Below are 27,511 nucleotides of genomic sequence, written 5' to 3'. Positions count from 1 at the left end.
GGGTATGGTATACTGACATCTTTGATCACTCTGTCCCTCTGTGCTAGAAGCCATTCTCCTGTCGTCCACCTGAGCCATTCTGAGATACCCGTTCCTTGGAGCAGCCTTTAGTCTCCACCCCCAGCATACTGAGGGGCTTTCACCACTGGCTCCCTCTGTGCCCTGCAGCCTCCCTGTAGAAGGCCAAGGGACATGGTTTGTACCTCTTCCTCTTCAAAGATGCCTTTAGTTGCTCAGTGACTGGGGGACCCTCACTCCTCATCAGCCTTTTAGAGTCCCTGAAGACAAACAAGTGAGCCCTTTTGCTTTAATGAAAAGAATTAAATAATACCACTGGCTTCAGAATCTTTTTTACATTTAGCGTAATTGAATTACCAAATCTTCATGGTGGGGCCTCTGCTCTTCAGTTGTTTTTCATTTCTGAGTGTAAAATTATACTAAAGTTCTGAGATTTTTCTCTCAAAAAGGTAAAGGAGGCAGATCAGCAGGCTGTCTTGACTAGAGCAGGTGACCTGTACTGGGAAACTGCTCACCCTCGAGTTGACGTGGGCCTCTGAACCCAGACAGCACTGACATGTAGGGCTGTTTCCTCCTACATCAGCGCTAAGCATGGTGCCCTGCACATAACGAGTACTTAGCAAATGTCTCACCCATGAAGGAGTCTAAAATCCCTTTCCTGCTCTAAAATCCCATTTCTAAAGACTTTATGGAGAAGAACGCCATGTTACTAGGATTTGGAGTTCCCAAGGCTTTAGATCCCAAGTGCAATGGGGGGAAGAGAACTGGCTGTAGTTTCAAGGTGGTTGAGGCCAGGGTCTTGGTATGGGCATTGAGCATGAACCTGGATCCAGCTAAGTTGACAGGGCCGGAGAGACATGAAGCAAAGGAAGGATTTCCTGGGTGGTAGCCGTTTTCCTTAACACCTTCTTTCATCGCCTTCCTGAGGAAGTCTCTCTGTACGCCTAGGGCTGGTGGGGTCAACTCCTTTCAGAAGAAAGATCTTTGGATAACAGAAGCTGAATGAAGGAGTGTTGCCAAATTCCCATTCAAGTGCTCTTTTTAATAGCCTTTAATGGCCGCCATAGCTGACCAAGGCACACACACACACATATACACATATATGCACAGGTACGTATATTAGAGCCAATCTTTGTACAGCTTTTAAACTTTTACAGCATATTCCTTTTCATCTGTTATTAATTAATGAACATCTCCCACATGCCAGGTATCTATATGCTATGGATACATTATTTTATTTCTTATCCACTCAATCCTTTGTAGTAGATACTATTCATTTCTATTATGCAAAGGTAGAGACTGAGTCACAGAGAGGTTAAGTTGCTTGCCTAAGACCTAAGAGCTGGCCCATCTAGGATACAAACTCAGCCTCTTTGGACTCCAAAGTTCATTTTATTTAGCCTGCTAAGTAATACTGCTTTGCTTATGATATTTATCATATTCTGCCTCATTCAGCAGATATTGGTCCAAGTCCTACATTATGAGCCCTATGGGAGCATTTATCTTACTTATCTATTAGCCTGAAATGCCTTCCTTACACACATCAGACAAATAATGATATCTGCCTACTGATTCAAGTGGCAACTTGTAGACAACATCAATAACTTTTTTGGGGGGCTTTTTTCTCTCCCCAACTTTTTATTTTGAAAAATTTAAAACTTACAGGAAAGTGTACATTTCTTTTTTTCTTTTTTTTTAAGATTTTATTTATCTGCCAGAGAGAAAGAGAGAGCGAGAGCGCGCACAGGCAGGCAGAGTGGCAGCAGAGGGAGAAGCAGGCTCCCCGCGGAGCAAGGAGCCCGATGTGGGACTCGATCCCAGGATGCTGGGATGACAATCCAAGACCAAGGCAGCCGCTTAACCAACTGAGCCGCCCAGGCGTCCCGGAAAGTGTACATTTCTTGTTCTTGTTTTTGTTTTCTTAACCATTTGAGCTACATGCAGATACATGCTATTTCACTCCTAAATACTTTAGCATACATCTCCTAAAATCAAGGCCATTTCTGCATAACCAGATGCAATTATGAATATCAGAAAATTATACATTGTTGTACTACTAACATAATAAAGTCGAATTTTCCCAATTATGCCAATAATGGTTCTCAATAGCTTTTTTTTTAAAAATCCAGGTTTCAAGTGAGGATCACATTGCTTGCAGTGCCATACCTTTCTTTTTAATCTAGAATAGTTCATTAGCCTTTTTCTTATTCTTTCCTGAAATTTATATTTTAGAAGAGACTCAGCGGTTGTTTTGCAGAATGTCCCTCAGTGTGGATTTGTCTGATTGTTCCATGAATAGAGTCACAACTTTAGCGAGAATAATACCTTTGTGACCTCTGTGCATCACATGGGGAGCACGTGACATGGCCTGTACCATCCCTGATGCTGTTCAGTTTGCTTGCTTGGTGAAGGGTGACTTCTCCCAGTGAAGGTCTCTTTTTCTCTTCAGTAAGAAGTCTGTAGGCTGACGCTTTGGAACTGTGTGACGGTCTTCAAATGTCTAGCATCTGTTGATAACTTTTTCCTGAAACTGGTGGTCCGGAGTGATGATTTTCTCTTTCTATAATTTCTTCTGTATTTATTAGTTGGTATTCTTCTCTAAAGAAGAGCTTTCTCCTCCGTCTCTCTCCCTTTGAATTACAACCTGTCGCTACCTGTGTGATCTTGGATAAGTCACGTCACTTACCCCTCGGGGGTAAGATGCCCCGTTGACGCACCCTCAAGCTGAGATGAACTAAGGGTCGCATTCTTGAATTTTAGTCCGCCGGAGACGAAATTCCCGTGAAGATCTTCTCGGCATCTGACGAAAACAGGCCAGGCTACAGCATCCGCCGGGGGCGTCCCAGGTCCTCTCCGGCCCCGCAGCCCCTCCCATGGCAACAGTAACTAGTAACCTCCGGGCGTTCTCGCGAGAGCGGGCCCCTTCAGGGACAGAGGTGCGGTCTCCCGGGCCTCTTCGCCTGCGTCGACTCCCGCTCCGGCCACCTGCTCGCCGGGCTCTCCCGCGCACGCGCGCACACGGAGCCGGACAGTTGGGTTCTAAGTTCCTCTCGGCGCTCAGACCCGCGGCGCGCGACCCCGGCGCGACACTGCGGCGCAAACGCCGTGCGCGGGAGGGGCGGGTAGGGGCGCGCAGGCGCCGCGGGGAGCGTGAGGCCGCGCAGGCGCGGACGGCGTTGGTTTGAAGAAGACCTTCAGCGTTGCCCTGGCAGAGCGGAGCCAGGCCCTCTAGTTGGAGGTGAGGGGTCTCGAGACCGTGGGCCGGGCGGCCGGCAGCCCGGTGGGGCCGGGGTGGGTAGCGGCCCGCCACCGAGCAGGGGACCCAGCGGGAGGCGAGCCTAACGGGGGGCTCGGAAGAGGGAGAGGAGCCTCACGGGGCGCGGGCCCCGGCGGGCTGCGGACGGCAGAGGGGACCTTGCTCCCCTGACCTACGCAGGGGATGGAGCCGCGACGCTGTCGTGGGGAGCGGCGCTTGGAGCGCCCTCTCCCTTGCTGGTGGGCCCGCAGGACTTTGTAGGCGTCAGGCCAGAAAGGAGGTTGGTTTCTAGGGAAGTTGGGTCCTCGAACCCTAAACCCACCCCACCCCACCCCCCACCACGCCCCCAGCTTCCTCTCTGGAATTGTTGTCCAGTATCAGGGGAGCCCTGTAGCACTCCTTATCGCCAAGGGGAGGATGCTGTGTGTGCAGCTGAAGGCGGCGAAACGGGGAACAAAAGGGGCTCTTGACTGTCAAGTTAGTAATTGTGTAAAGCAGTGTTACCTAATTAACCCTTCCCCGGCTGTCTGCATCTAAAGCAACCTCGTGCGTTGTGCATGCCAACGAGCAACGGGTGTGCATTTTGTAGAGCTGATAGAAATGTGCGATGATAGCTTGACTCCCCAGTGACATGAAGTCTCTGTCTTCTGTTTTTTGCTTGATCATACCAGCAGTGCATTTCCCATCAGAATCACGGGCCTGAAAAAGTAAGCTTGAACTAGGCAGACTTGAGATCACTTAGTAAACTAAACCGGCTACACTTTTGTAAAGTGTTTTTGAAAAAATAGAGCAAAATGCTAAAAGACTGTCGTCAGATGGATGTTTCTAAACAGTTAAGTGTATCTTTTCTCTTGTCAGTAGATGAAAATCCAGACTGTAAAGACTTAACATTTTTATTTGACTATATAGGGCCTGCCTTTCTATACCAACCTCCTCATGTTTAGACTTCTGGCAAATTTCATCAGATACCAGCATCGGCTGAAATAATAAAAGAGTATAATCAGATTGCATTGGCAATGTGTAAATAGTCTAGAATTGATAATTTGAGTGCAGGAAATTGAATTGTAAAGGAATTGCCCTGGAAGTGAACTCTGAAACCCTGACTTAGGACAAAGTTTTATTACCGTGTGAGTCGTTATTTTCTTTCACCTTTACTATACTCTTTTCTCTTTATATATATATTTTGTATTATACTCCACCCTCTTAACGTATGTCTGTCATATTTGACAGGTTTAGATTAGGAACAAATTTTAAATCACAATTAAAAAGTGCATCATAAGCATATGTTGTGTTCAGATATGATGGTATAGGCAGAAACTTAGTAGAGGGGCAGATTAAGAGCCAGGCTGAATATAAGTAATTATTAGTTTGATTGTGTAGATAATTCAGACAGTAATTTCATGGGATAGCTGGTGCTCTGGATTTTTCTGGTATTGGGCTAATGGTACTGCTTGAGATGGTTCTACAGTTGGCTAGACGTGACTCTTGAGGCTGTTGCAGGACAAGAGGGCAGAGAGGTGGTATGTTTATCCGTGTAGACAGAGCTTTTGAGAACTTCAACATGAGAGCCATATCTGCAGTAGAAAAGCTTTGTGAGTACCAAGTAGGTAAGGTGAAAACTGAAGGCACCTTTGATTTTTGAAGGCTTTAACTTTAGAGTATACACCAGTTTTTGGTAAGCAGAATTGCTGCAGGTAGAATTTATCCTGTTTGCGGTTAATGGGTAAGATTATATAATTTTATTTTTAAAAGAGCTTTGAGAGAGAACATATTCTGAATGAATGCATTCCAATTAGTATGGTAATTATTTTAAAAGAGCTGAGTTTCACAGTGGCAAAAATGTTAACCCTGAAGATTTTTAATGCATCTATTCTTACAGTTCTTCAAAACAGTTTTACTTTGTCACTTTAGTTGCTCTTGGCTTTATAACAGTACAAGAAATGTTTTTCTAATGTAAAGTTTGCATATATATGTATATATATATTTTTAAAGTAGAAAGTCCAATTTAACAAAGCTTCTCCTGGGGCGCCTGGGTGGCTCAGTGGGTTAAGCCTCTGCTTTCGGCTCAGGTCATGATCCCAGGGTTCTGGGATTGAGCCCCGCATCGGGCTCTCTGTTCAGCAAGAGCCTGCTTTCCTTCCTCTCTCTCTGCCTGCCTCTCTGCCTACTTGTGATCTCTGTCTGTCAAGTAAATTAAAAAAAAAAAAAAGAAAAAAAATTTTTAACAAAGCTTCTCCTTCAGCCTCTGAGAAATGTTTCTTTGAAATGCAGTCAGAAAGATGATCTCTGTGAATCTCATGAAAAAATCCTTTTATTATGCCATATTCCGGGAAGTTCTTTATATCTGACACAGAGAGAGAGAGAGATCGCACAAGTAGGCAGAGTGGCAGGCAGAGAGAGGGGTAAGCAGGCTCCCTGCGCAGGGAGCCTATGTGGGGCTCAATCCCAGACCCTAGGATCATGCCCTGAACCAAGGCAGTTGCTTAACCAACTGAGACACCCTGGCGCCCCTGGGAAGTTCTTCGTAAAGAAGCAGAATGCCTTCTCCTAACTTTGCTTGCATTAGGCTGTGAGCATTAATGATGCACAGGCAGAGAAAACCGTATACCTCTTCTCACAGGGCTAAATACTTAGACTTTGGGTGAGTAAATATTAAATGGCTCTTTTTGTTCCTTTGTCCTTATTTTTCTTCATAAGATATGTGTAACACGCCGACTTACTGTGACCTAGGAAAGGCCGCGAAGGATGTCTTCAATAAAGGATATGGTAGGTGTGCTATTGTACATTTCCAATTTGGGGTAAGGGTTAGTGTTGAATGCTTATTACTATATGCAAGATGCAGTGCTAGTAAAATGAGATTAAGTTAATATTAATCTACTTCACAAGATTTAAGGGGATAACTATCAACAGATTATTAGACTCAATTAGAGGTAGAGTGCCTTACAAGCGTTAAAAGCAAATATATACAAATATGCATGCATATACATTTGCATGTTTAATGTTATCTGTAAGATGAAGTAATAGAAATTTGTAATACTTTTGTCCATTCTGGCCAGTTCAAGTGGGGGGTACATTTTTCCTCCTCCAAATAATGGGTATTTTTATGAGCATGAAGATAGAACTTTTGACTTCTTTGATGTAACATATTCTTGATCCCAAATGTATATATATATTTTTTAAATTTTATTTATTTATTTGACGAGAGAGACACAGCAAGAGAGGAAACACAAGCAGGGGGAGTGGGAGAAGGAGAAGCACGCTTCCCACAGAACAGGGAGCCCAATGTGTGGCTTGATCCCAGACCCTGGGATCATGACCTGAGCCAAGGCAGATGCTTAATGACTGAGCCACCCAGGTGTCCCTGTTTTTGATTTTTAAAATACAGTTTTCCAATTTTTGTGCTATATACATTTGATTTTTCTTATTAACTAGTATAATTAAGTCTGTACTTACATAAGCATAATATTTTCTGATAATTTTTTTCTTTGAGAGCTTAAAAATTATACTTATTTCATAATTCAGTTTTTAATGGAACTCTCACCTAATGAGGATACTGTGTATTTTCCACATAGAGGGTATATGGACTGTTTTCATAATCTCTAAGTTGTAAAAACTGGAGTGAAGGGGCGTCTGGGTGGCTCAATGGGTTAAGCCTCTGCCTTCAGGGTCATAGTCTCAGGGTCCTGGGAGCAAACCCCACATCGGGCTCTCTGTTCAGCAGGGAGCCTGCTTACCACTCTCTCTGCCTGCCTCTCTACCTACTTGTGATCTCTCTCTCTGTCAAATAAAATAAAAATTGTTAAAAAAAAAAAAACTGGAGTGAATATCACATTTTGTACATTACTGTATTTTTCTTTTTGCCTAGGATTTGGCATGGTCAAAATAGATCTGAAAACCAAGTCCTGTAGTGGAGTGGTGAGTACCCAGTATAATTTTAATAGATGTAGCATAATTAACTTAAAGGAACCTGTTAAAAAATTGTTTCGTCTAGTTGTGTGAGTCAGTGTACATTTGGCACTATGCTGTCCTCGCTACGGTTTCGTCATACTCTCAGATTTCAGTGAGCATCTTTGCCTTCGCCTTAGACAATCAGGTTGAATTTTGGGGGAGAAGAAATGTTCTCATAATAAGAATAATAATAAGAATTCTTCCCCTCATAATAAGAATATGCTGAGTTTTATTCAGGAGATATAAAATATATGTATTTTTTGATCCATATCATATCTTTATACTTTCATGAATATATATGTGGGTACTAAAACCCTTACTTCCATTATGATGGGTTCAAGTAGGTTTTATTGCCCTCTTACAGAAACAAATTATAGTCTGTCCCTGCATGATTGGTCAAAACAAATGTAGAACTAAATTCATACAAAGGCTTAATCTACAGTTTTTGTTGGATGTTTGTAAGGTCTTTTTTACTGGAAGTTAAGAATATAAAGGATACAGGCATATTTTCAAAGTATCATTAACCAGAATAACCAGAACTTTTATTCAGTAAATCTGGCAAATAGATTAACTTGACATTCACCGTATTCTCTGGTTTCTGCTCACCGATAGCATATAGCATATCTTTTTAGTATTTACCTGTTTAAACCAGTGCTAATTTTATTTCCAGATAACAATAATTTAATTAAGAGGAGCTAAAGGAATGTGGAATTCTTACGATACTTTGTCTCATACTCCTGGTTTGTCACTATCATTTTCTTCCTGGGTTTTTGTAGTGGTAAATAAATACATATGCAGCTACTGCTGGATGGCATATTGTTACATGGTTCTGTTAAAAGAGAAATATTATACTAACTTTGAATAGGGTTGCAGAATTTGGTCAAGTTAGGTTTGTGTTGCAAAAATCATCGACTAAAATTTTATCTCCTTTCCATGCTGCTGTGGTGTGGGACTGTTCATTTAGATGGTAAGAAAAACAGAGCATATTTGTGTGCTTGCTTTTATGGCTGCTTTTGGTCTCTGGTATTGATTTAGGATAAATTTCATCCATTGCTCCATTCATCCATTGCAGTCAATTCTTAGATTGCACTTAATATTTGTATTATATACCATCTACTTCACATAACATTTTTGTGGTGGTTTTGTCGCATGCTAGCCTTTACTGTAGAGCTGTAGATACTATGTGCATGTTAAAATGTATTTTGCACTGTTTGATCTAATGAAGAAGTTAGAGAAAAACTAAAGCAATGGTGAGGCAATTAAACTTTTTAACTTAGAAAAATTCTGGCCTTTTCTTTAAGATTTGTTTTTCAGGTATTTTAGACTTTTGAGATAACTTCAAACTAAGAAATAATGGTAACAAGGAAAAGATGTAGACTAACTACACTTCTACCTTAGTTGTGTGTGTGAAGTTTTCCTAACACGGAAATTGAGGTTTATCTATGCTATACTTTCAAGTTTATGAGGGACATATATGAAAAATAAAACACTGGAAAGTTGGATTTACTAAAGAAAGCAGTGCTCACATTGTGTGGACTATTAAACATGACTCGCATTTTGTCATTTTGTGCTGAGGCCTTGCCCTAAAGTGTGCAGCATGATACTCTCTTGGAAAATTTCCTGCGTGCTGTTGATAAACAGATCATAGTTTCCCAGTTGTTTCATCAGCCTTAGAGCTAGAGCTAGGGAACAGGCTATTTGGTAAAGGGAGGATTCATATTGCGGGCAGTGACACAGACCTGCTCAGGGCTGGCAGCATTTCATGACTGCTGGCAGCATTTCAGAAATGTTCTCTGAAAACAGGGCCCATCAGAAGGTTTATTTCTTGACAGTTCATAGATTGTCAGTGACAGGTGTTGACTGTTTGCTTCCTTTTAGAGGGAGATCTGTTTCCTATTGCTCATTGTCATATGACTAAAACGACACCTAACTGGGGAGGAGGATATATTTTGAGGTGTTCATAGTAACTATTTGATAGAAAGCACTTTAAAAGGTAGATGGCGGAGAAGGGAGAAAGACAAGTTATGCCATTCCGTTATGTTGTGAAAAATGGGTCCATACTTTCAAGTATTGAGATTGTTTATACCAGAAGTTTTCCCGATAGTTTTGTGGTCTAAAGCAATAAAGTTTTTGTGACAGTGTAACAGTACTTCATGCCACTGAACTGTATACTAAAAATGGCAAATTTTATGTTAGATATATTTTACCACAATAAAAATAAAAAATTTAATGCACTGAAGTTCTCTTAAAAGAGAGTAGGGCTGGAACACCTGGGTGGATCAGTCGGTTAAGGGTCTGCCTTTGGCTCAGGTCATGATCCCAGCGCCTTGGAATTGAGCCCCATGTGGGGCTCCCTGCTCAGCAGGGAGTTTGCTTCTCCCTCCCTCTGCTCTTGCATGCTCACTCACTCTCTCTCTCCCCCCTCTCAAATAAATAAATAAAATCTTAAAAAAAAAAGAGGGTGGGTAATCCTTTCTGGTGTTTGGGGATTTTTAAGGACTTTAAAATTAACAAATAGTTTGAAAGATATGATAGAGAATGAGTAATCTTTTTTCAAGTCACGAAATAAAATGTTTAAGATTTGATATTTTTTCTTTTTAGTAAAGGCAATTTCAGTAAATATATTTTTCTTCTAAAGGAAAGAAGTTAAGATTCCCATTTTAGTAAGAGAGTATATGGAACAAGAAGTATCAGTAAGAGAGGTATAACAATGGAAAGATCTGAAACTGATTAAACTTTAGAAATAAGAAAGCAGGAAATACTTTGTGGTAACAAATGTATTGGTTTCTGATGCATTCAACACTACTTTCTGAAATTTTTTGTTTGATGAGTTGATTTTAAAGTAATTATTCTTCTTGCTTATCAGGAATTTTCTACTTCTGGTCATGCCTACACTGATACAGGGAAAGCGTCAGGCAACCTAGAGACCAAATATAAGATCTGTAACTATGGACTTACCTTCACTCAGAAATGGAATACAGACAATACTCTTGGAACAGAAATCTCTTTGGAGAATAAGGTAAGAGAAAGCATTAGGAGTTATTTGTAGGTTAAATTTATCTTGCAGATAAAATGATCTGTAAACCCCAAATACAGTGTGAGCGAGATCTTATAACCTAGATAATAGCCATATTTTTTCTCTGCATGTGGCCATCTTTGATATGTCTTAGATTTCTAGAAATACATCTTTGTGAGTGCATAATTAGCACATTACATCTTTGTTCTGACCAGTTCTGTTTATAACTGAGCCTTTCCTGGGTAAACCAAACTATTCATAGTGAGGTAGTTTGATATTTTTTTTTTTTTGTAATTGTTGCAAAATTGGCTCCATAGAAAACTGTTTCTAAATTCTATCATGTCTTCACAGAGAAAAATTTATCAGCAGATACTTGTTAAGTATTTGCTATGTACAGGGCACTGTTTTTTGAGGTATGTCTACATGCACACTACCATAGATAACATATGAGTAACTGAATAAATTCCTTAGGTTGACTTGTTAAATGTTGGGTTATCTCATTACAGTAATTTCAATAGAGTAACAAGATTACTTGGTTGTATTGGAATTGTGTTGTTATTTTACTGTAATTAATGTTATTGGCTGTGATAGAATTTAACCTATACATTTAAACCTGATTTTTGGTGAGAGAATCTGATGAAACCTGGAGTTAAGGCGGAGGGGAAGGATAAAGACATACTTTAGTAAGTAACTTAATATTTGGTCAAAAACCCAGAAAATTACTAATTGTTTATTTTAAATCTTTTTCAGTTGGCTGAAGGGTTGAAACTGACTCTTGATACCATATTTGTACCGAACACAGGGTAATTATCCAAACCCCATTTTCTGAAACGTTTTTGTAGACTGTAGGGAGAGAGCACTTTAGACTGGGGAATTGCAATGAAACGTTTAGATCCAGGGAAAACTTAGGAGGTTGCTGTTAGGAATACCAGAGGACCTTGTGTGTACAGTAAAGAGATAGGAGGATTCCTTTGAAGTAGGGTAAAGTTTTGATTTGAAAATTGAACAGATGAACAAAATACAAAGCTAGTCCAGAGGCACATTATAGGAAAAGTTCAGGAGCTAGAAGGTTTTGAGAATAGATATTTCTTTTTCTTTCTTTCTTTTTTTTTTTTTAAGATTTTCTATTCAAGTAATCTCTACACTCATTGTGGGGCTCAAACTCACAACCCTTGTGAGACCAAGTGTTGCATGCTGTACTATCTGAGCCAGCAGGCATTCCAAGACTAGATATTTCTTCTTTTTGTTCTTGTTTTAAAGATTTTATTTTTTTCTTTGACAGAGAGAGAGAGATCACAAGTAGGCAGAGATGGGGGGAAGCAGGCTTCCTGCTAAGGAGAGAGCTGATGTGGGGCTCAATCCCAGGACCCTGAGACCATGACCTGAGCCCGAAGGCAGAGGCTTATTAACCCACTGAGCCACCCATGCACCCCCAAAACTAGATATTTCTTAAGTGCTTCTAAGATTCATGGATGTGGTATTTCACTGAGAGGTTAATTTCTTAAGAAAACAGCGTAATCTCCTGGCTGTGGAAAGCTATAAGCAGTAGTTCTGCTACTGACGTCCTTTTTTAGCCTTTAGAAATCTCCTAACCTCTGTGCTTCAATTTCTTTGTCTAAAAAACAGGGATCATGTTGTTTCCTATCTGCCTCACATGGGTTGGTGCTAGAAAAGGGCAAAGTGGCATTTTTCTTCAGCTGTAACAACATGTGTATCATTCCTGCCACACAGTTGAGTTATCTTCCAGACAAATATTCTCAGAAGCCTGATTAAAGACAAAGATGATAAAAACCAATTTCATGTTTTCAGTACCATTCTTCAGAAGTATATCCGTCTCTTCCATCCATCTAATGTTGTCCAGGGAGAAAACACTGACCTTAAGGAAAAATGAATATGTTTACTAAAGGACTGTATCCTTAAAAAAAAATACACTTCTCTTCATGATAGGTTAATTACTTAGAAGTGAAGTATGTCTGTCAGGTGTTACATTTTATAGCATTTGGGCATTTTAAAAACATTTAAAGAAATTTGGGTTCTCATGAATAAATACATATTCAGATTATTTGATACTGAGGTAGCTTATTCCTTTTTATACTTTTATTCATGCCTTTATGATATTAGTTATGATATATCCTATCATTTGAACTTACAGTGAAGAATAGGTAAGAATAGTATATGCGGTTCTTTCTTTTCTTTTTAAAGATTTTATTTATTAGAGAGAGTGCGCACACGAGAGAGAGCATAAGTGGTGGGGAAAGCAGACCCCACTGAGCATTGAACCTGATGTGGGGCTCTATCCCAGGACCCTGGGATCACGACTTGAGTTGAAGGCAGATGCTTTAACCAACTGAGCCACCCACAGGCCTCAGTATATGCATTTCTAATCCTAACAAAATTATATTTGTAGTGCTAAGTCATTTGAAACTTTATTATATGTATGCCATATATCAAAATAATATTTATATTGGTGGAGAGAGGGGATCTTACTCTGGATGGTAGTAGAAACTCATGTTTTTATTTCTTACAGAAAGAAGAGTGGAAAATTGAAGGCCTCATATAAACGGGATTGTTTCAGTCTTGGCAGTAACGTTGATATTGACTTTTCTGGACCAACCATCTATGGCTGGGCTGTGTTAGCTTTCGAAGGTTGGCTTGCTGGCTATCAGATGAGTTTTGACACAGCCAAATCCAAACTGTCACAGAATAATTTCGCCCTGGGTTACAAGGCTGCGGACTTCCAGCTGCACACTCATGTGTGAGTTTATAATTTATTCCGCCTTTACCGATGCCGTTGCCCAAGAAGAGGGTAGCCATTAGCACGTTGAGAAGGTTAGAAATGATCGTTCCTGCATTTAGTATGCTTTGGTGGACATCCAGCCTCACTGTACTCTCTTCCCAGTCAGTAAAACACTGACCAGGATTAGTGCACTTGGTGCATTGTGCTGTGCTACTGGTAGTTACTAGCCTCTCAGCCTGTACACCAAACTTGAGGGAGGTCTAGAATCTGTTACAAGAACCACTGGAGGGAGAGAGCCCGGGCATAGGTCGCCTTCTGATAAAAGGGATCCTTTGGAGATATTTCTGCTTCCTCTGGTGCCTCACTCAGCATGGCAGTATTGGGAAGTAGGTCTGGATCATGAAGAGCAACCGTGTAATTGATGGACCATCCTGGACCATCACCAGTGATTCTGCGGAGGTTTTTGGGTATTCTTGGTCACAACCCAGCCGCCCTATGGCATTCAGAAGAAGTAGAAATCCTCAAAGCAATCCTGGATTCAATTCTGTAGGTTACATCCTCTTGGTTAAATGAATTTGAACTTTTATTTTTTTATTTCTTTTAAGATTTTATTTATTTGACAGAGATCACAAGCAGGCAGAGAGGCAGGCCGAGAGAGAGAAAGGAGAAAGCAGGCTCCCAGCTGAGCAGAGAGCCCGATGTGGGGCTCGATCCCAGGACCCTGGATTATGACCTGAGCTAAAGGCAGAGGCTTTAACCCACTGAGCCACCCAGGCGCCCCGAATTTGAACTTTTAAATTATAGTTTATGTCTTGGCCTACTGGGCATTGTTAATATACCAGGGGAAAAAAAAGTAAAGGAAGAACTCTGTGTTTTGGAAGTGTTAGATTGCTCTCCACTAGACGTTCCAGGTCACTATGATGCCTGAAATAAAGTCAAGCAGTGGTATAGACTGTGGCGTTAAAATTGATGAAACAGTATGATTGGGAAAACTATGAAAACTCAGGGACTAAGTTCTGGGATGCTTAAAAGCAATAACTTAAGCATGTCTCTAGAGCAGTACGCTCTAGGTATTGTGGGGGTGGTGCTTTTGGACTCAGGGTTGTTTCAAGTAAAGTTCAGAATTGGCTTATTCTTGTACTGCTGTGTTTTTTGTTTTGCAGAAATCTTTATTGAACTATACTTTCAGGTTTCTGAATTCTTTCAACATCTCATAGACTCATAGATCATATTTCCCTGAAGTATCTACCTTTGTGCATAACTGACATATGTCTAAGAAATTTACATTGTGGGGACCTGAGTAAATGAATCAAATGTTAATTACATTTTAATTAGCCAGTATAAATTACATAACTGGATTTAGTTCCTTGTTTTCTTTGGGAGTCATTAATACTAGAAGTTTGCTGAAATCGGTGAGTTAGAAAATGAGATCCTTGTCTAAACAGTCTCAGAATTTGTTTCCATATCATAAGAGTGGTACAAACTAGGTACGACTTTTTCTTATACTATTAAAATAGGAATGATGGCACTGAATTTGGAGGGTCTATCTACCAGAAGGTTAACGAGAAGATAGAAACGTCAATAAACCTTGCTTGGACGGCCGGCAGTAACAACACCCGTTTTGGCATCGCTGCTAAATACAAGCTGGACTATAGAACTTCTCTCTCTGTAAGAACGTGCTGTGAGATTGGGTTTCAGCTAAGTTGTCAATGAGTGTTGTGATTTGGTTGGTGTGTGTGCATGTTCTTTATTGACTTTAGTGAGCTGGTCATTGTATAGTGAAAAGAGTATTATACCTCAAGTCCAGGAATGTGGATTCTAGTCCTAGTTCTTCCTATAATTATTTGGCTGTTGTCTGACCTTGTGGAGTCATCTCTTTGGCCTCAAAATTTTCTTATCTGTAAATTCATGGGATTTGATTACTATTCCTGTTGGTATTAGTAATTCTTATTAATAATGACACTAATTGAGCTCTCAAATTTCAGGTACTGTGCTAAGGGCTTAATGTGTAATATCTCATTTAATCCTCCCAACTACTCCATGTGGTGAGTAGTATCCTTATGCCCATTTTATAGATGAGGGAACTGAGACTTGGAAAGGTCAGGTAACTTGCCCAAAGCCCCAAATAAGTGGCAGCGTCAAGATTGGAATCCAGATCTTCTCTCACCAGAGTTCATGTTCTAACCAGTATCCGAGGTTGTAAGCTGACATCTCAAAAAATTCAGTACACCAGGGGTGTTTGGATGCACAGTGTTTTAAAAATTTTGCTTGAGGCCTTTAAGCGTGCATTCCCAAGGACCCTACTATCCTTACCAGTCCTATTAACTGAAGAGAATTCTACCTTTTTATTAATTAAATTTTCAGTTTTGGTAGTTCTAGATTGGCCCAAATTTGCTTTAGTTTTGGAAATCTGCTGCATGAAATAGTGGTTGTACTGGACTTTTATATTATGAAGTTGATTATTTTCTAACTGTTCCTATTTTATCTCCTAATCTTAGGCTAAAGTAAATAATGCCAGCCTGATCGGACTGGGTTATACTCAGACCCTTCGACCGGGTGAGTAAAGGAATTAATAACAATGAGCGTGGGTTGGAGGTAATGGAGAAATAATGAAAATAACCTATAAAACCTACAATCAACTATAGGTCAATTCAGACCATTTTGTCACAGTTGATTGTTCATACAAAGTAAAACCGATCAAGTGCCTGTGCTTAACAAGTCTTTATAGATATCTTACTATAATTTGGTCACTCTGGCTTGTGACGCATTTTTCTTAACCCTGAACTCCAGGTGATTTGCCGTGATTATGCTTTGCTCATTGCAGATCAGAGGATTATAGATAACCTGGGTTGATTTAGTCAGACCTGAAGGCCTGTAACTCTCACACCCGGCTGTAATCTATCCCTTGACTCTGTCAAGTGTTGTTTCTAGAAGATGGAAGATAAGCTTGTAATACTTGCTATAACGAGTGATTGTGGTGTCTTCTTCTTCCCAGGCGTCAAACTGACCCTGTCAGCTTTAATCGACGGAAAGAACTTCAATGCAGGAGGTCACAAGGTTGGGTTGGGATTTGAACTAGAAGCTTAACGTGGTTTTGAGTAAAGCATCCGATTTGTCCCTGGAGGTGAAGAGAACCCACTATGTTTTGGCCTTAAAATTCTTCTGTGAAATTTCAAAAGTGTGAACTTTTTATTCTTCCAAAGAATTGTAATCCTCCCCACACTGAAGTCTAGAGATCGCAAGTCCATCCAAAGGGAGGTACTTGAAGGCATGCCTGGAAGTTGTCATGTTTGTGCCACATTTCAGTTGAGTTCCGCAGTGTTATTTTTAATGTGTTCCTCAGCGACAGTGTAGTGTCATGTTACAAAGGAAATGACCCGGTCCTCCAGTACATCACGTCCTGCATGTCCCACGCCACTTTTTCATGACCTTTTAATATATTGGTCTCTGTGCTGTAGTGGAATCTTTGGTTTTGCATCAGAGTAAAATAAAATAAACCCATCACATTTGGAACATAATCGCTCATGTGACTTGCTCATGGTGGTTTTCTTGTATTTGGTGTGATTGGTTTTGTTTTGAAAAAATCCTCTCATCGGTGGTGGGTGGGATTTGTATTTAGAGGGGTACATCTGACACGCGAGTGCTCTCTCTTACCCCTTCCGCTCTCGTTTATCCGGCCCGCTGCCCTTCTGCACTCAGGCCGAGGACTGAAACCAGGAGGTTTGTTCCACTGGGCAGAGGCACATCTGCTGGGGTGCCTGCTTCCTACTGCACTGTGGTAAAGCAGGGTCGTACTGATGGTGTAAGCGGCTGAGAAAGAGTGGGGGGAGGGGAGTGAGCAGAAGGATGGGCAGAGGGAAGAATACAGTAGGGGAAATGCTGTGGGAAAGAGATTGGTAGGAGGAGGCCAGGGCTGGAGGAGACCCATCTGTGGCTCCCTTTAGGGCCTCAGGAAAGTACTGGATCTAGAGATACAATAACCAAAGAATGGAGATACCAGTTTCAAAAAGAAATGAATAGGATGTAATACCTTCAGGGCTTACCGGTAAATATCTTCCTTTCTAAAAACAGAACTCTTTTTGAAATCTCTTTCTAAAAACAATATATGCTGGTTGCAACAAATGCACGTAGACACAAAAATGAGAATTCCCTTTCCTCTCGCCAGTCCCTTTATCTACTATCTCTAGCAGTTCAATGCTTGCAAATATTTTTCAGTGTCTTTAGAGATTACATAAATATCTTAATAAAATGTGAAAATGCACATCTTGTTTTGCAGTATATTTTCTTTTCTTTCTTTTTTTTTTTTTTAAAGATTTTATTTATTTGACAGAGATCACAAGGAGGCAGAGAGACAGGCAGAGAGAGGGGCGAGAGAGAGGAGGAAGCAGGCTCCCCGCTGAGCAGAGAGCCCGACGCGGGGCTCGATCCCAGGACCCTGGGATCATGACCGGAGCCGAAGGCAGAGGCTTTAACCCACCGAGCCACCCAGGCGCCCCCTTTTCTTTTTTTTTAAAAGATTTTATTTATTTATTTGACAGAGAGAGAGAGAGGAGGAAGCAGGCTCCCCGCTAAGCAGAGAGCCCGATGTGGGGCTCAATTCCTGGACTCTGGGATCATGACCTGAGCCGAAGGCAGAGGCTTTAACCTACTGAGCCACCCAGGCGCCCCTTTATTTTATTTTCTTAGAAGATTTTATTTGTTTGTTTGACAGAGAGAGACATGGAGCACAAGTAGGGGGAGTGGGAGAGGGAGAAGCAGACTTCTGCCAAGCAGGGAGCCCGATGCGGGGCTCGATCCCAGGACCCTGGGATCGTGATCTGAGCCGAAGGCAGCCGCTTAACTGACTGAGCCACCCAGGCACCCATTTATTTTATTTTTTAAAAGATTTTATTTTTAAGTCATGTCTATACCCAACATGGGGCTTGAATTTACAACCCTGAGTTCAAAAGTCACGTGCTGTAACCAACTGAGCGAGCCAGGAGCCCTACAATGTACATTTAAATCTGACATACCACAGTCTTCTTTCTGTTTGTTTATATAGCTCTGCCTCACATTTCTTTATTCTATTTGACTTATAAAGGTGATATTAACTATTCCCCTTTTTACTGTATTACATTGGTTTATAAACACTACTGCATTGAATATCTTTGTCCACTTTTGTAAATATTTCCATAGCAGCGCTGCCTAGATCTCTGATGGTGAAAATGATCTGTCTGCTTTGCCTCATATGGTCACCACTAGGCAGATGTGGCTGTTGAGCAGTTGGAATATAACTAGGTCAGTGGAAGAACTCGGACTTTTTAATTTTTTTTATTTTTAAGTAATCTCTACACCCAACATGGGGCTTGAACTCATAAGAGTCACATGCTCTGTACCAACCAAGCCAACTGGGAGCTCTGGAAGAACTAAATTTTTAGTTCTATTTCCTCTTAACTAAATTTGAGATTGCTAAATCATAGGGCATATACATTTAATAAGTAGTATGAAATTGTCCTTCAGAAATTTATATCAATTTATATTTCTACCATTGGTGGTCAAGAGTGCCCATTTTCCACATCCTCAAATGTGGCCTCAAACTTCAAAAATTTTTACCAGTCTTAGAAATGGAAAATGGCATCTTATTTTCATTTGTATTTCCCTAATTGCCATTGAGATGGAGCTGTTTTCATATATTTACTAGTCATTTAATAACCTGATTGGCCTATTCGGATTCTTGCGCAGTTTCCAGATGAGTCCTACAAGTAGACACAATGGTTGCTTTTTGAAAAATGTTAGCGCGGCAAGATATTCCCCACCTTCCCCCCGCAAAGATCATCTTTACTAGCAGCCAAATTCCATTCACCACCCATTCTGTTGGAAGAGATCTGTGATACCAACCACATGATGTAATTTGACTTTCTCATTATCTTTGTGGACTGAACCACCACTACAGGAGATAAAGTACCACAGGAAAGGAAAAGGGAGTGAAAGGAGAAAACGACAACTTCGTTCCGGCCTGTTGGTCCCCGTGTCTAGTTAGCTGTCGCCAGCAGAGCCCCGCGCAGCCCGAGCACTGGGGCGGGGTGGGGGGTGCGCTGAGGCGGGCCGGCCACTGCTGCCCACGCCCCCTGCTTCGTGGTGTGCAGCTTGTCGCAGACGGACTGGCATGCTTCCGGAGCTTATGCAGGGGTCACCTTGTATGACACAGTCTTAATGCATACATCTTGGAGTCCAGCAGTCCAGGAAGGAAAGCCATGAGAGGTGGTCTAGGATAGAGCAGTTCCTGGTGGTTTTCACAGTGGGGTTCTCAGTAGCTCCCTCTCTCCGTGAAATGCACACAAGCACCTCTCTCCCCTCCGTCTCCCAGCTGTGTCCTCCTTATTCTCCCTCTTCACCTTCTCCTTTTCCCCCAGATTAGCCTGTAACTCCTAGGGCATTAATTTGATTCTATTTAAATTTTAAATTGACTTGTTCAGGACACTGCTAGGACCCTTGGTGTTGCCTTTTGAGCCTTACTCTCAAGGTAACTTACTTTGGCCTTAACCATAGCCTGTCAGCTTTGCACCTGGGAACATAGAACTGACATTCTGGTTTATATGTATTTTATGTCAGTGGACTCCTTGATTCAGTGACTCTGCTCTTAGGAATTTGCCTTAAGGAAATCATTAGAGATGCTCATCGTGGAGTTCTTGATTATAGAGAAAATGTGTAACATTTCCACGTGTGTAACAGGCATGGTTAAATGATGGTATGTATATTCATCAAGTGTTACATTGTTTAGTCATTAAAAATCAGGTTTTTGAAGAAGAATAACCATTGAGGATTGTTCACAATAGAATTTAAATAGAAAAAGCAGAGTAAAAAATGAACTTTTTAATACTTTTTAAAAAAGTGTATGTTGGGGCACCTGAGTGGGTCAGTTTGTTAAGTATCTGACTCTTGGTTTTGGCTCAGGTCATGATCTCAGGGTCATGGGATTGAGCCCCCATCAGGCTCTGCAATCACTGGGGAGTCTGCTTGAGAGCCTCTCCCCCCCCTTTTTTAAAAAAAGTATATAAGGAAATAGGAGAAAACACTCTAAAATATTAATATTCATTATTTCAGGAAGTCGGAATCATGAATAATTTTTATTGATTTTATACTTTATTATATTTTTCTGGTTTTCTAAAGTAAATTTATTTCTGTAATTAGGGAAATACTTTCCTAATTACTATTGTTTAAAAAGGCGAACTGCCCCTTGTGGCAGCACAGTGGGCCCCATATCTAATGGGTGGTCAGTGTGAGTGCAGTTCAGCAGAAAACGTGTCCCCTAGTCTGAGGGGACAGTGAGACCCAAGGCATTGGCCAAGGCAAGAAATACCAGAGGCTCCTACCACCCTTAGGAGAGTTACCCAAACAGATCAAAGTACTGGTGTTTCTTATGATAGGTGTGAGGTCTTTATTGAATTTTAAGACATTGATGTTTACATATCGTATTTATTTATTTTTTAAAGATTTTATTTATCTGAGAGAGGGCAGGGGGGAGGGGGAGAGGGAGAAGGAGAAGCAGACTCCCCACAGAACAGGGAGCCCGACAGGAAGTCTGGGTCATGACAGGAACCAAAGGCAGACAGACGCTTAGCCAACTGAGCCGCCGGGGCGCCCCACACATCTCATTTTAAAGATCAACTCTCCAGGAGATCAGAAGCCAACACGATGCACTGCTAGTTCATCTTCATACTCTGAGCAACACTGCTGAAGGAACAGAGGGCAGTGCTAATGTCCCAAAGTTTCCTTACTAAGTGTCTGTTCTTGGAAGCTCACCAGTAACATGGCCCAGCCCCCGGGTTCTGGAACCTTGGCCGGGAGGCGCTCTAAGACAGCTGAAGCTGTTTGTGGGCTGTCCCAGTGTCGGGTCCCTGCACACACAGGAGGGCTGCCGTGTTTGCTGCATGGGAAGCCCATCCTCCCTGTAAGAGGGCAGCCTCTGATGGCGCATGCTCTGTGAACTCTCCGCTGTTGCCCTTTAGAATCGAATCATCTTCTCTTTTGCCTTCCCTTAAATGTGGACATTCGGTTCCATCCTCAGCCTTCTCTGCTTCTACACCCTGGCGTTGTGTGAGTAGCTTTTTCAGATGACATCTGCCCGTCCTTGGAGATTCTGATAGCCTCACAGGCCTTCTCAGAATAAAGGGGGTCACATAATAGCACCATTCTTCCTCAGGTTCTAAACAAATGGTAAATGAGGACACGGTGTCAGTGGACAGAAGCCAAAAGCCGCATCGTCTGATGAAGGCTACTTGACACTCGCTGAGGGCGAGAGTGACAGCAGCATTGGGCCAGGGCAGGCCTCCCCCAGGCCCAGGCAGGGTGGAATGGAGGACAGGGATTTCTAGCGCTTCCCAGAGGAAGGAACCAACCCCAACATGCCCAGTTCATTCTTCCCAAATGTACCATTCACGGCCACTCCTGCTCCTGGTGGAGGGACTACGAGGGTGAAGAGAGGCCGGAGTATGATGCAGACGGTGGGCTCGCCACGTCGCGGGAGACCCCAAGAACAGGACAGCGTTCAGAGTGTGTGAGCTCCCAGGGCCGGGGCTTGTCCGCTGAGCAAACGGGTGCAGACCTCGAGGTGCTGGGGGAGTGGAGTCTGTGCTTCGGCACAGCTCCTGGGATCCCCACGTGCCCACTGGTTCTATCTTCCTGACAGCTGCCTCCGAAGGCTGTTCCCAGAGCTTAGCCACATCTCAGACCGCCCTCGTGACCTTCAAACATTTCCGGCAAGCTGCAGTCAGACCCTCTTTTTGGAGGGCCTGCGGGCTTCTAAAACCTCTGATTCCCAAAGTGACCCCAATGCTCTCCCAAAGTGACCCCAATGCTCTCACTGTCCATTTTGCACCTGGAGTTTCCGCCAAATGTCTTCCTCTTTGGTGAAGGCTTCCCCACCCTGAAGGCGGCAACAATCACACTGTATTGCCTTTATGCTTACCCCTCCCCCGCTCCTGCCTGTGAACTACCAGAGGTCTTTTTGCCTCCCTACCTCCAGTGGCCAGGCCAACACCTGGCACATGACGGGCACCCGGTGGGTGTTTACTGAAATGGATGAAAATGAGCCAGTAGGCAGGTGGGCCTGGCTTGGCTTCCAAGTCATGGGGATTTCTGCATACAGACTGAAGTTCTCCTTCGGCAAGTACTTGTATTTTCCCGTGGCCATCAAAGAAACGGATACTGCCATTTGCAGCGCCTCTCTGAATTATGGTATAATTATTATTCCGGGAGGTGATTTCACTGCCGCAATTTAAAAAGGTTCTGACTGGGAAGATGGTCACGATTGCAATTGCACTGGACCCCACTGGGTGTCGCTGTTGTCACTGCCACGAAAGATGATGGCCCTGTTGTGGAGTCCCGGGGCCTTCTGGCTGACAGGTGAGTCTGGCTCCTTTTTGACCTCCCTTCCCAAACACGCTACCAACTCCTGATTTGGTACGTCTACATTTGGGTTTCCTTTGAATCTCCAAATCTCAAGCCTTGGGGAAAGGCAAGGCAATTGCCCATCCTACTGTAGCCCAAACCCTTTTTGCGCTCTTAAGTTCTCTATTTGTTCTAGCCAGTAGAGATTAGAGAACAGCTGATCACCTTTGTTAAGTCTGGAACTCCTTACTTTAAATCAGATTGAATTCCTCATGTTCCCTTTATAAATACAGGCAGGAGAAACCTCCCACCCTTTCCTCTTGGGCTTCCAGGTTCTTAATCCCCTGCCAGGGTTCCTTCTCGGACCCTTCTCCCAGGCCTACGGCACAGTCCTCCCTTTTTCTAGAGACCACAGTTGAGGACACGGTCTGACAGCTGCTCAGAGGGAGAGGCTGAGAGGAGCTCGGGAAGCCTGGGGCTTACTCTGGTCCTCTGACCATTTGGCCGCCTAAACGTCTTCTCATTCTGTGCCTTCGTTTCCCCAGTGCCTGGCCAGCTCTGGGTGTTCCAAAGACCAGTGTCTCAATGTGGGGGGATGATGGAGGTGACTGTCCCCTTTGTTTCATAATATGCATCAGGGTTGTTTCGTTGTCTTTTCCATAATAAAGGATGAAGTGCTAGGAAAAGCTCTAAGAGGGTGATAATCCAAGGACAGGGCTACATTTCCCACCTTCATGAGAATTTAACCGTATTCCACAGGTCTCATCAATCTTCTTCCACCTAGCCCCAGAGAACCCATTCTCCACTTTCTTGTAGTCTCTGGCTGTTTTGTCTTGTTCATCTAACTGTGGCTTATTTTCTATTCGTTTTCTCCATCATCTACTTTAAAGTTTTCCTCCAAGCAGTCCACCTGAGGGGAATCGTGCACAAAACAAGGCACGGTACCCGCGCGAGTGTATGGAGCCCTATTCTGAGCCAGGCCCGGAGCGGCCCCCGTCCCTACACCGTCCCCCCAGAGCTCCTCTCAGCCCCACGTGAGGCCTTGGAGCCCCGGTGAGGAACAGAGTGGGGGCCCAGCCCTCCCCGACTCCAGGACCCCCTCCGGCAGGAGCACTTGAAGGCGCAGCGTGAACGCAGTCTCCCCCACCCGAGGGCTCCATGGAACACACTGCAGGACCTTCCAGAGCCCTCTTCCTGCCTCACTATGTAACCAGATGAACTCCCCGACACCCTAGAACTTGACAGGCCACATTCTCTGAATGATGGAAAGATTGGGTTTCTTTTGTTTTTAATCCTGCAGCTTATTCCGAGGAGCCAAGAGGACTTAATTTTAAAAATTATCTTGTTAAAAATGAGTAAGTGTGTTTACATATTTGCTCAAAAGCTCAGTCCTCTCAGGCAGAAAATAAAGTAAAAGAGCAATGACTGCGGAGTTCAAGCTCCTTTGGAAGCTGTCGCCTGTCCTCCCTGCAGACTCTGCCCCTTGAGGGGGCCCAGCCACAGGGGAGGCAGGGTCTCCACGGCGCTCCGCAGCCCCACGCGGCTCTCTTCCACAGACGGTGACCTGGTGACCAGATCCCAGTGAAGATGTGGGGGTCCTCGGAGTTCCCCTGGTCTGAGGAGTGTGTGCATTTTCACAGGAAGAGGCTGCTGATGAGAGACTCAGATGAGACACTTTCTGGCGGCCAGGGCAGGGGAGCCCCTTCCCAGCGTCTGCTCGCCCCTCCTAGGTGACCCATCCTCTGCCAGAGCTCGCCCGCCCCCTGGCCCTCGTGGGGAAGGGACGGGGGACGGGAATGACAACCGCTCTGTCAGGTTGACAGGCCAGGGAGGGGTGCTCCAGACCCGCTTCGTGCGTAGTCATTCCGAGGCTCTGTGAACGTGTGACCTTCGTCCCACCTGGGTTCCCGGGTCTCTGCTCCTGCGGCCCTTCTCTCAGGACGCCGCTGGAGAGCTGACACTGTTTTGCTGTTATTGTTCTTATAAACTTAGGAGGAAATCGAACGTTTTCTTGAATCTATGGTTTTATCAGAAGTGGGGAAATGAAAGGCCTCGAATGTTACTTTAAAAATCAGAGCAAGTGGGCACCTGGGTGGCTCAGTGGGTTAAGCCTCTGCCTTTGGCTCAGGTCATGATCCCAGGATCCTGGGATCGAGCCCCGCATTGGGCTCTCTGCTCAGTGGGGAGCGTGCTTCCCCCCTCTCTCTCTCTGCCTGCCTCTCTGCCTACTTGTGATCTCGCTGTCAAATAAATAAATAAAAATCTTTAAAAAAAAAAAAAATCAGAGAAAGCACATTTCCTTGTGGAGATGAAGAACTTTTCACACCTGGTCAGTGTCCCTCATCCCTGTCACCTTTCTGGCTCCAGAAGGAAATGGGGCTTGTGAGCCCGAAGCTTCAAGAGGGTGTGTGGGTTGGGGCGGGGGGGTGGGGGTGGGGAGTTGCTGCTTGAGCCAAGAAGAAAGACGAAGTGCATTTTTCTGCTAGGCCCTTAGCCCTGAACGCGTGAACCGACTGCCTCCCCCCTGTCCCCCCAAGAGGCTAAGTTCAGAGTCAATTGGGAGAGGCCGAGCACAGAAGTGTGATACATTTTTTAACAAAAATTCCATCCCGGGACACACCCTCTTGTCAGGTCTCTGCTGAAGAGCCAACATGTGTGTGTGCTAACAGGAGGAGACTGCGGCACACTGGCCGTGTCCCTCATTGCTTTCTTCTCCTGCTCATGTGTATTAGTGTGCAAACATATAATAGTAGTAAAATAAGAAAGTGATTTGAAAAACAGAAATAAACACATTATGTAACTCTTATTTTTATGGAAACTGAAAAACCTACAGATACTTAGAAAAAGACTTCAGAGGCAAACTTTTGAGGGGCATTTTTTTATTATAAATTTAATGTGGTTGATTAATGAAAAATCACAATGAAGTACCAAGAAAATGTTTGTCAATATAAAAATTTTAGCAGCATTTCCATAGTTTCAGGCTCTAACATTAGTCACACTTCCTCCCTCCCGCTACCAAAAAAAGAATCCAACGGGACTACAGTAGAGCATCAAGATGTTCAGCTTAGTAAAGGCCTCAAGGAAATCCTCAAATCCAGTGTATCGTCTAATATTTCAACTCTCCCTGCTCCTGAATTTCTAGAATGTTGTATCATTCGCCTTAGTGTTTGAGACAAGAATTCTGTTCCTCAGGCTGCGAGGGGAGAAGAGGGGTGAAAATTTAAACTGGACTTGATATGTGGTGCTAGAACACACATCCTTACGTACGTACACTCTCTACACGGATGACGACGAAGGGCCACTGCGGGGTTCACCAGTGTCTGGCATGTGGTGGCAGTGGGGGGTAGGGGGGACGGAGGTGGGGGAGGGGAGGGCTGGTGCTTCAGCATCTGCGCTGCGAGGGGCAGGCCAGGGCCCGGTGGTCTCTCTCCAGCACAGGCTAACGGTAGGATTAATGAGAAGGGGAGAGAGGCAATATGAAAATAGAATACTGGCAAACTATTCCCCTGCTTCTTTGGTACTTTCCAAAATTCTCTGATCAAAAAAGTATAGGGAAGCACACCATTAAAAAATTACAGTTTGAAGTATTTACAGAAGCGATTATGATATATTACAGAATCAATACACAGTATATGAACAGATTCCTCAGTGAGAGCCCTCGGGAACCCCCACCCCAGTATCAAGAGCACAGCCGCGCACGCACACCTGCCCAAATGTGCACCAGCCATCCCGACTCGCGCTTGTCTTACAGTCTGTTCAACAGGGAAAACACCACTTTCCAATCTACACTTTCCTTTGAAAAGGTTCTTGAAATTTGCCACGGAAATCACGACGTACAAGGATTTGTTGAATACTGGGTCCTAGGCAACACAGCTCCACTCCCATTTTGAATATGTTGGAGATAACGCTATCTAGGCTACGTACACACTATGCAGCCGACAGGGAAGTAACCGCACCATGTCGTGTCACCACGATACCAGTTTAATGCACGTGACTCTGTACAGTAGTTAAGTTAGCTCTGGAGGGGGACTCTACAGTGTAGGTGAACGGTATGGTCTGGAACCCTAGGGAAGGGATGCGGAGAAGCTGGGGGCGGGGGTGGGCAGCCCGTGCACGGGCAGGGCGTGTGCCACGTGCCGCCCCCACGTGCCCACCCCAGACCACCCCTTGTGCACGGCGTGGAAGAAGACACAAATCACACGTAGGGGAGGATCCCGTGCATGAGGAGGGCCATGATAGCGGCGCTGAACAAACCAGCCACGGGCACAGTCACAAACCAGGCCACAAAGATGTTCCGGAAGAGACGCCAGTCCACGGCCTTCCGGGAGCGGATCCAGCCCACGGCCACCACCGAGCCCACCTGTGGGAGCACAGACATTGGAAGGTGAAAACGGAGGCCCCTGAATTTAAGGGTGAGGCACAGACTCTACAATCAAGCCATGGAAAGCGGCTAATCTCAGAAGTAAACTGCATTATAAAACTACCAATTCCTGCCTCTTGATTTGTTCAAAGCTTTTAAAATAATTAAGATCTTAGGTATAATTACTTTCGCGTGATTCTACTGCGCGCACAGTTCTGACACACTTCGCCTATAATCTGTTGCATCTGAGTGGAACGTTAGACAATTGCGTGTCTCCCCTTCTCTCTGCATCTTTTTATTTATTTATTTATTTATTTATTTGACAGAGAGATCACAAGTAGGCAGAGAGGCAGACAAAGAGAGAGGGGGGGAAGCAGGCTCCCCGCTGAGCAGAGAGCCCGATGCGGGACTCGATCCCAGGACCCTGAGATCATGACCCGAGCCGAAGGCAGTGGCTTGACCCACTGAGCCACCCAGGCGCCCCTCCCCTTCTCTCTGCATCTTATAAACTAACTTGACTTCAATATTCCGCAGGCGGGCTACGGCGGACCAGAGCATACGATCCTGCTTTGATAGGGCCGTCCGACGGCGACAACGTACCCCTTCCCTCGCAAAAGCAGCATCGTGAGTGTCAGAGCTGGAGAAGACCTCTGAGAATGTCCAACCCACGTGGTTCATTTTACAGACACTAAAACAGATCCCGAGGGGCCCCGGGCCCGGGAGAACTGCCGCAGCCTGAGGACAGAGCTCAGGCCTCTTGATTTTAAACTGGTTTTCTCCTCTATCTCAAGCTGCCTGGCCGTCTTT

At 43.8% G+C, this 27,511-nt stretch overlaps 2 protein-coding genes across 13 annotated transcripts in view; one reads left to right on the top strand and one right to left on the bottom strand.

The window, feature by feature from the left end:
• Positions 1 to 3,148: 3,148 nt before the first annotated feature.
• On the top strand, positions 3,149 to 16,493 carry VDAC3 (voltage dependent anion channel 3). Of its 2 annotated transcripts, XM_044225301.1 has the most exons (10): positions 3,149 to 3,256; positions 5,972 to 6,040; positions 7,140 to 7,189; positions 8,187 to 8,189; positions 10,089 to 10,241; positions 10,989 to 11,041; positions 12,766 to 12,993; positions 14,493 to 14,643; positions 15,474 to 15,531; positions 15,971 to 16,493. In XM_044225301.1, exons 2-10 carry the CDS (start codon positions 5,974 to 5,976, stop codon positions 16,060 to 16,062), a joined length of 855 nt encoding a protein of 284 aa, XP_044081236.1. In that variant the 5' UTR covers positions 3,149 to 3,256; positions 5,972 to 5,973; the 3' UTR covers positions 16,063 to 16,493. The 2 variants fall into 2 exon arrangements, with proteins under 2 accessions (XP_044081236.1, XP_044081238.1); XM_044225303.1 differs by lacking the exon at positions 8,187 to 8,189.
• An 8,713-nt stretch (positions 16,494 to 25,206) lies between these two features.
• Positions 25,207 to 27,511, bottom strand: part of SLC20A2 (solute carrier family 20 member 2) — a 106,488-nt gene continuing 104,183 nt past the window's right edge. For all 11 annotated transcript variants that reach the window (XM_044225287.1, XM_044225291.1, XM_044225298.1 and 8 more), the window contains one exon: positions 25,207 to 26,704. In XM_044225287.1, the coding sequence (XP_044081222.1) occupies positions 26,540 to 26,704 (165 nt within the window). In that variant the 3' untranslated portion in view covers positions 25,207 to 26,539. The remainder of the gene's footprint in view (positions 26,705 to 27,511) is intronic.

This window comes from Neovison vison, chromosome 11 (genome assembly GCF_020171115.1).
Source record: "Neovison vison isolate M4711 chromosome 11, ASM_NN_V1, whole genome shotgun sequence".
Classification (NCBI taxonomy): domain Eukaryota; kingdom Metazoa; phylum Chordata; class Mammalia; order Carnivora; family Mustelidae; genus Neogale; species Neogale vison.
Note: the sequence above shows the minus strand (reverse complement) of the source record. Positions and strands in the feature narration are given on the sequence as shown.

Excerpts from the sequence above, each read along its gene's own strand:
- VDAC3 (XM_044225301.1), top strand. The coding sequence starts at position 5,974 with ATGTGTAACACGCCGACTTACTGTGACCTAGGAAAGGCCGCGAAGGAT. Across the intron at positions 12,994-14,492 it reads TTCCAGCTGCACACTCATGT|GAATGATGGCACTGAATTTG; the intron begins GTGAGTTTATAA and ends CTATTAAAATAG. Across the intron at positions 15,532-15,970 it reads TACTCAGACCCTTCGACCGG|GCGTCAAACTGACCCTGTCA; the intron begins GTGAGTAAAGGA and ends TCTTCTTCCCAG.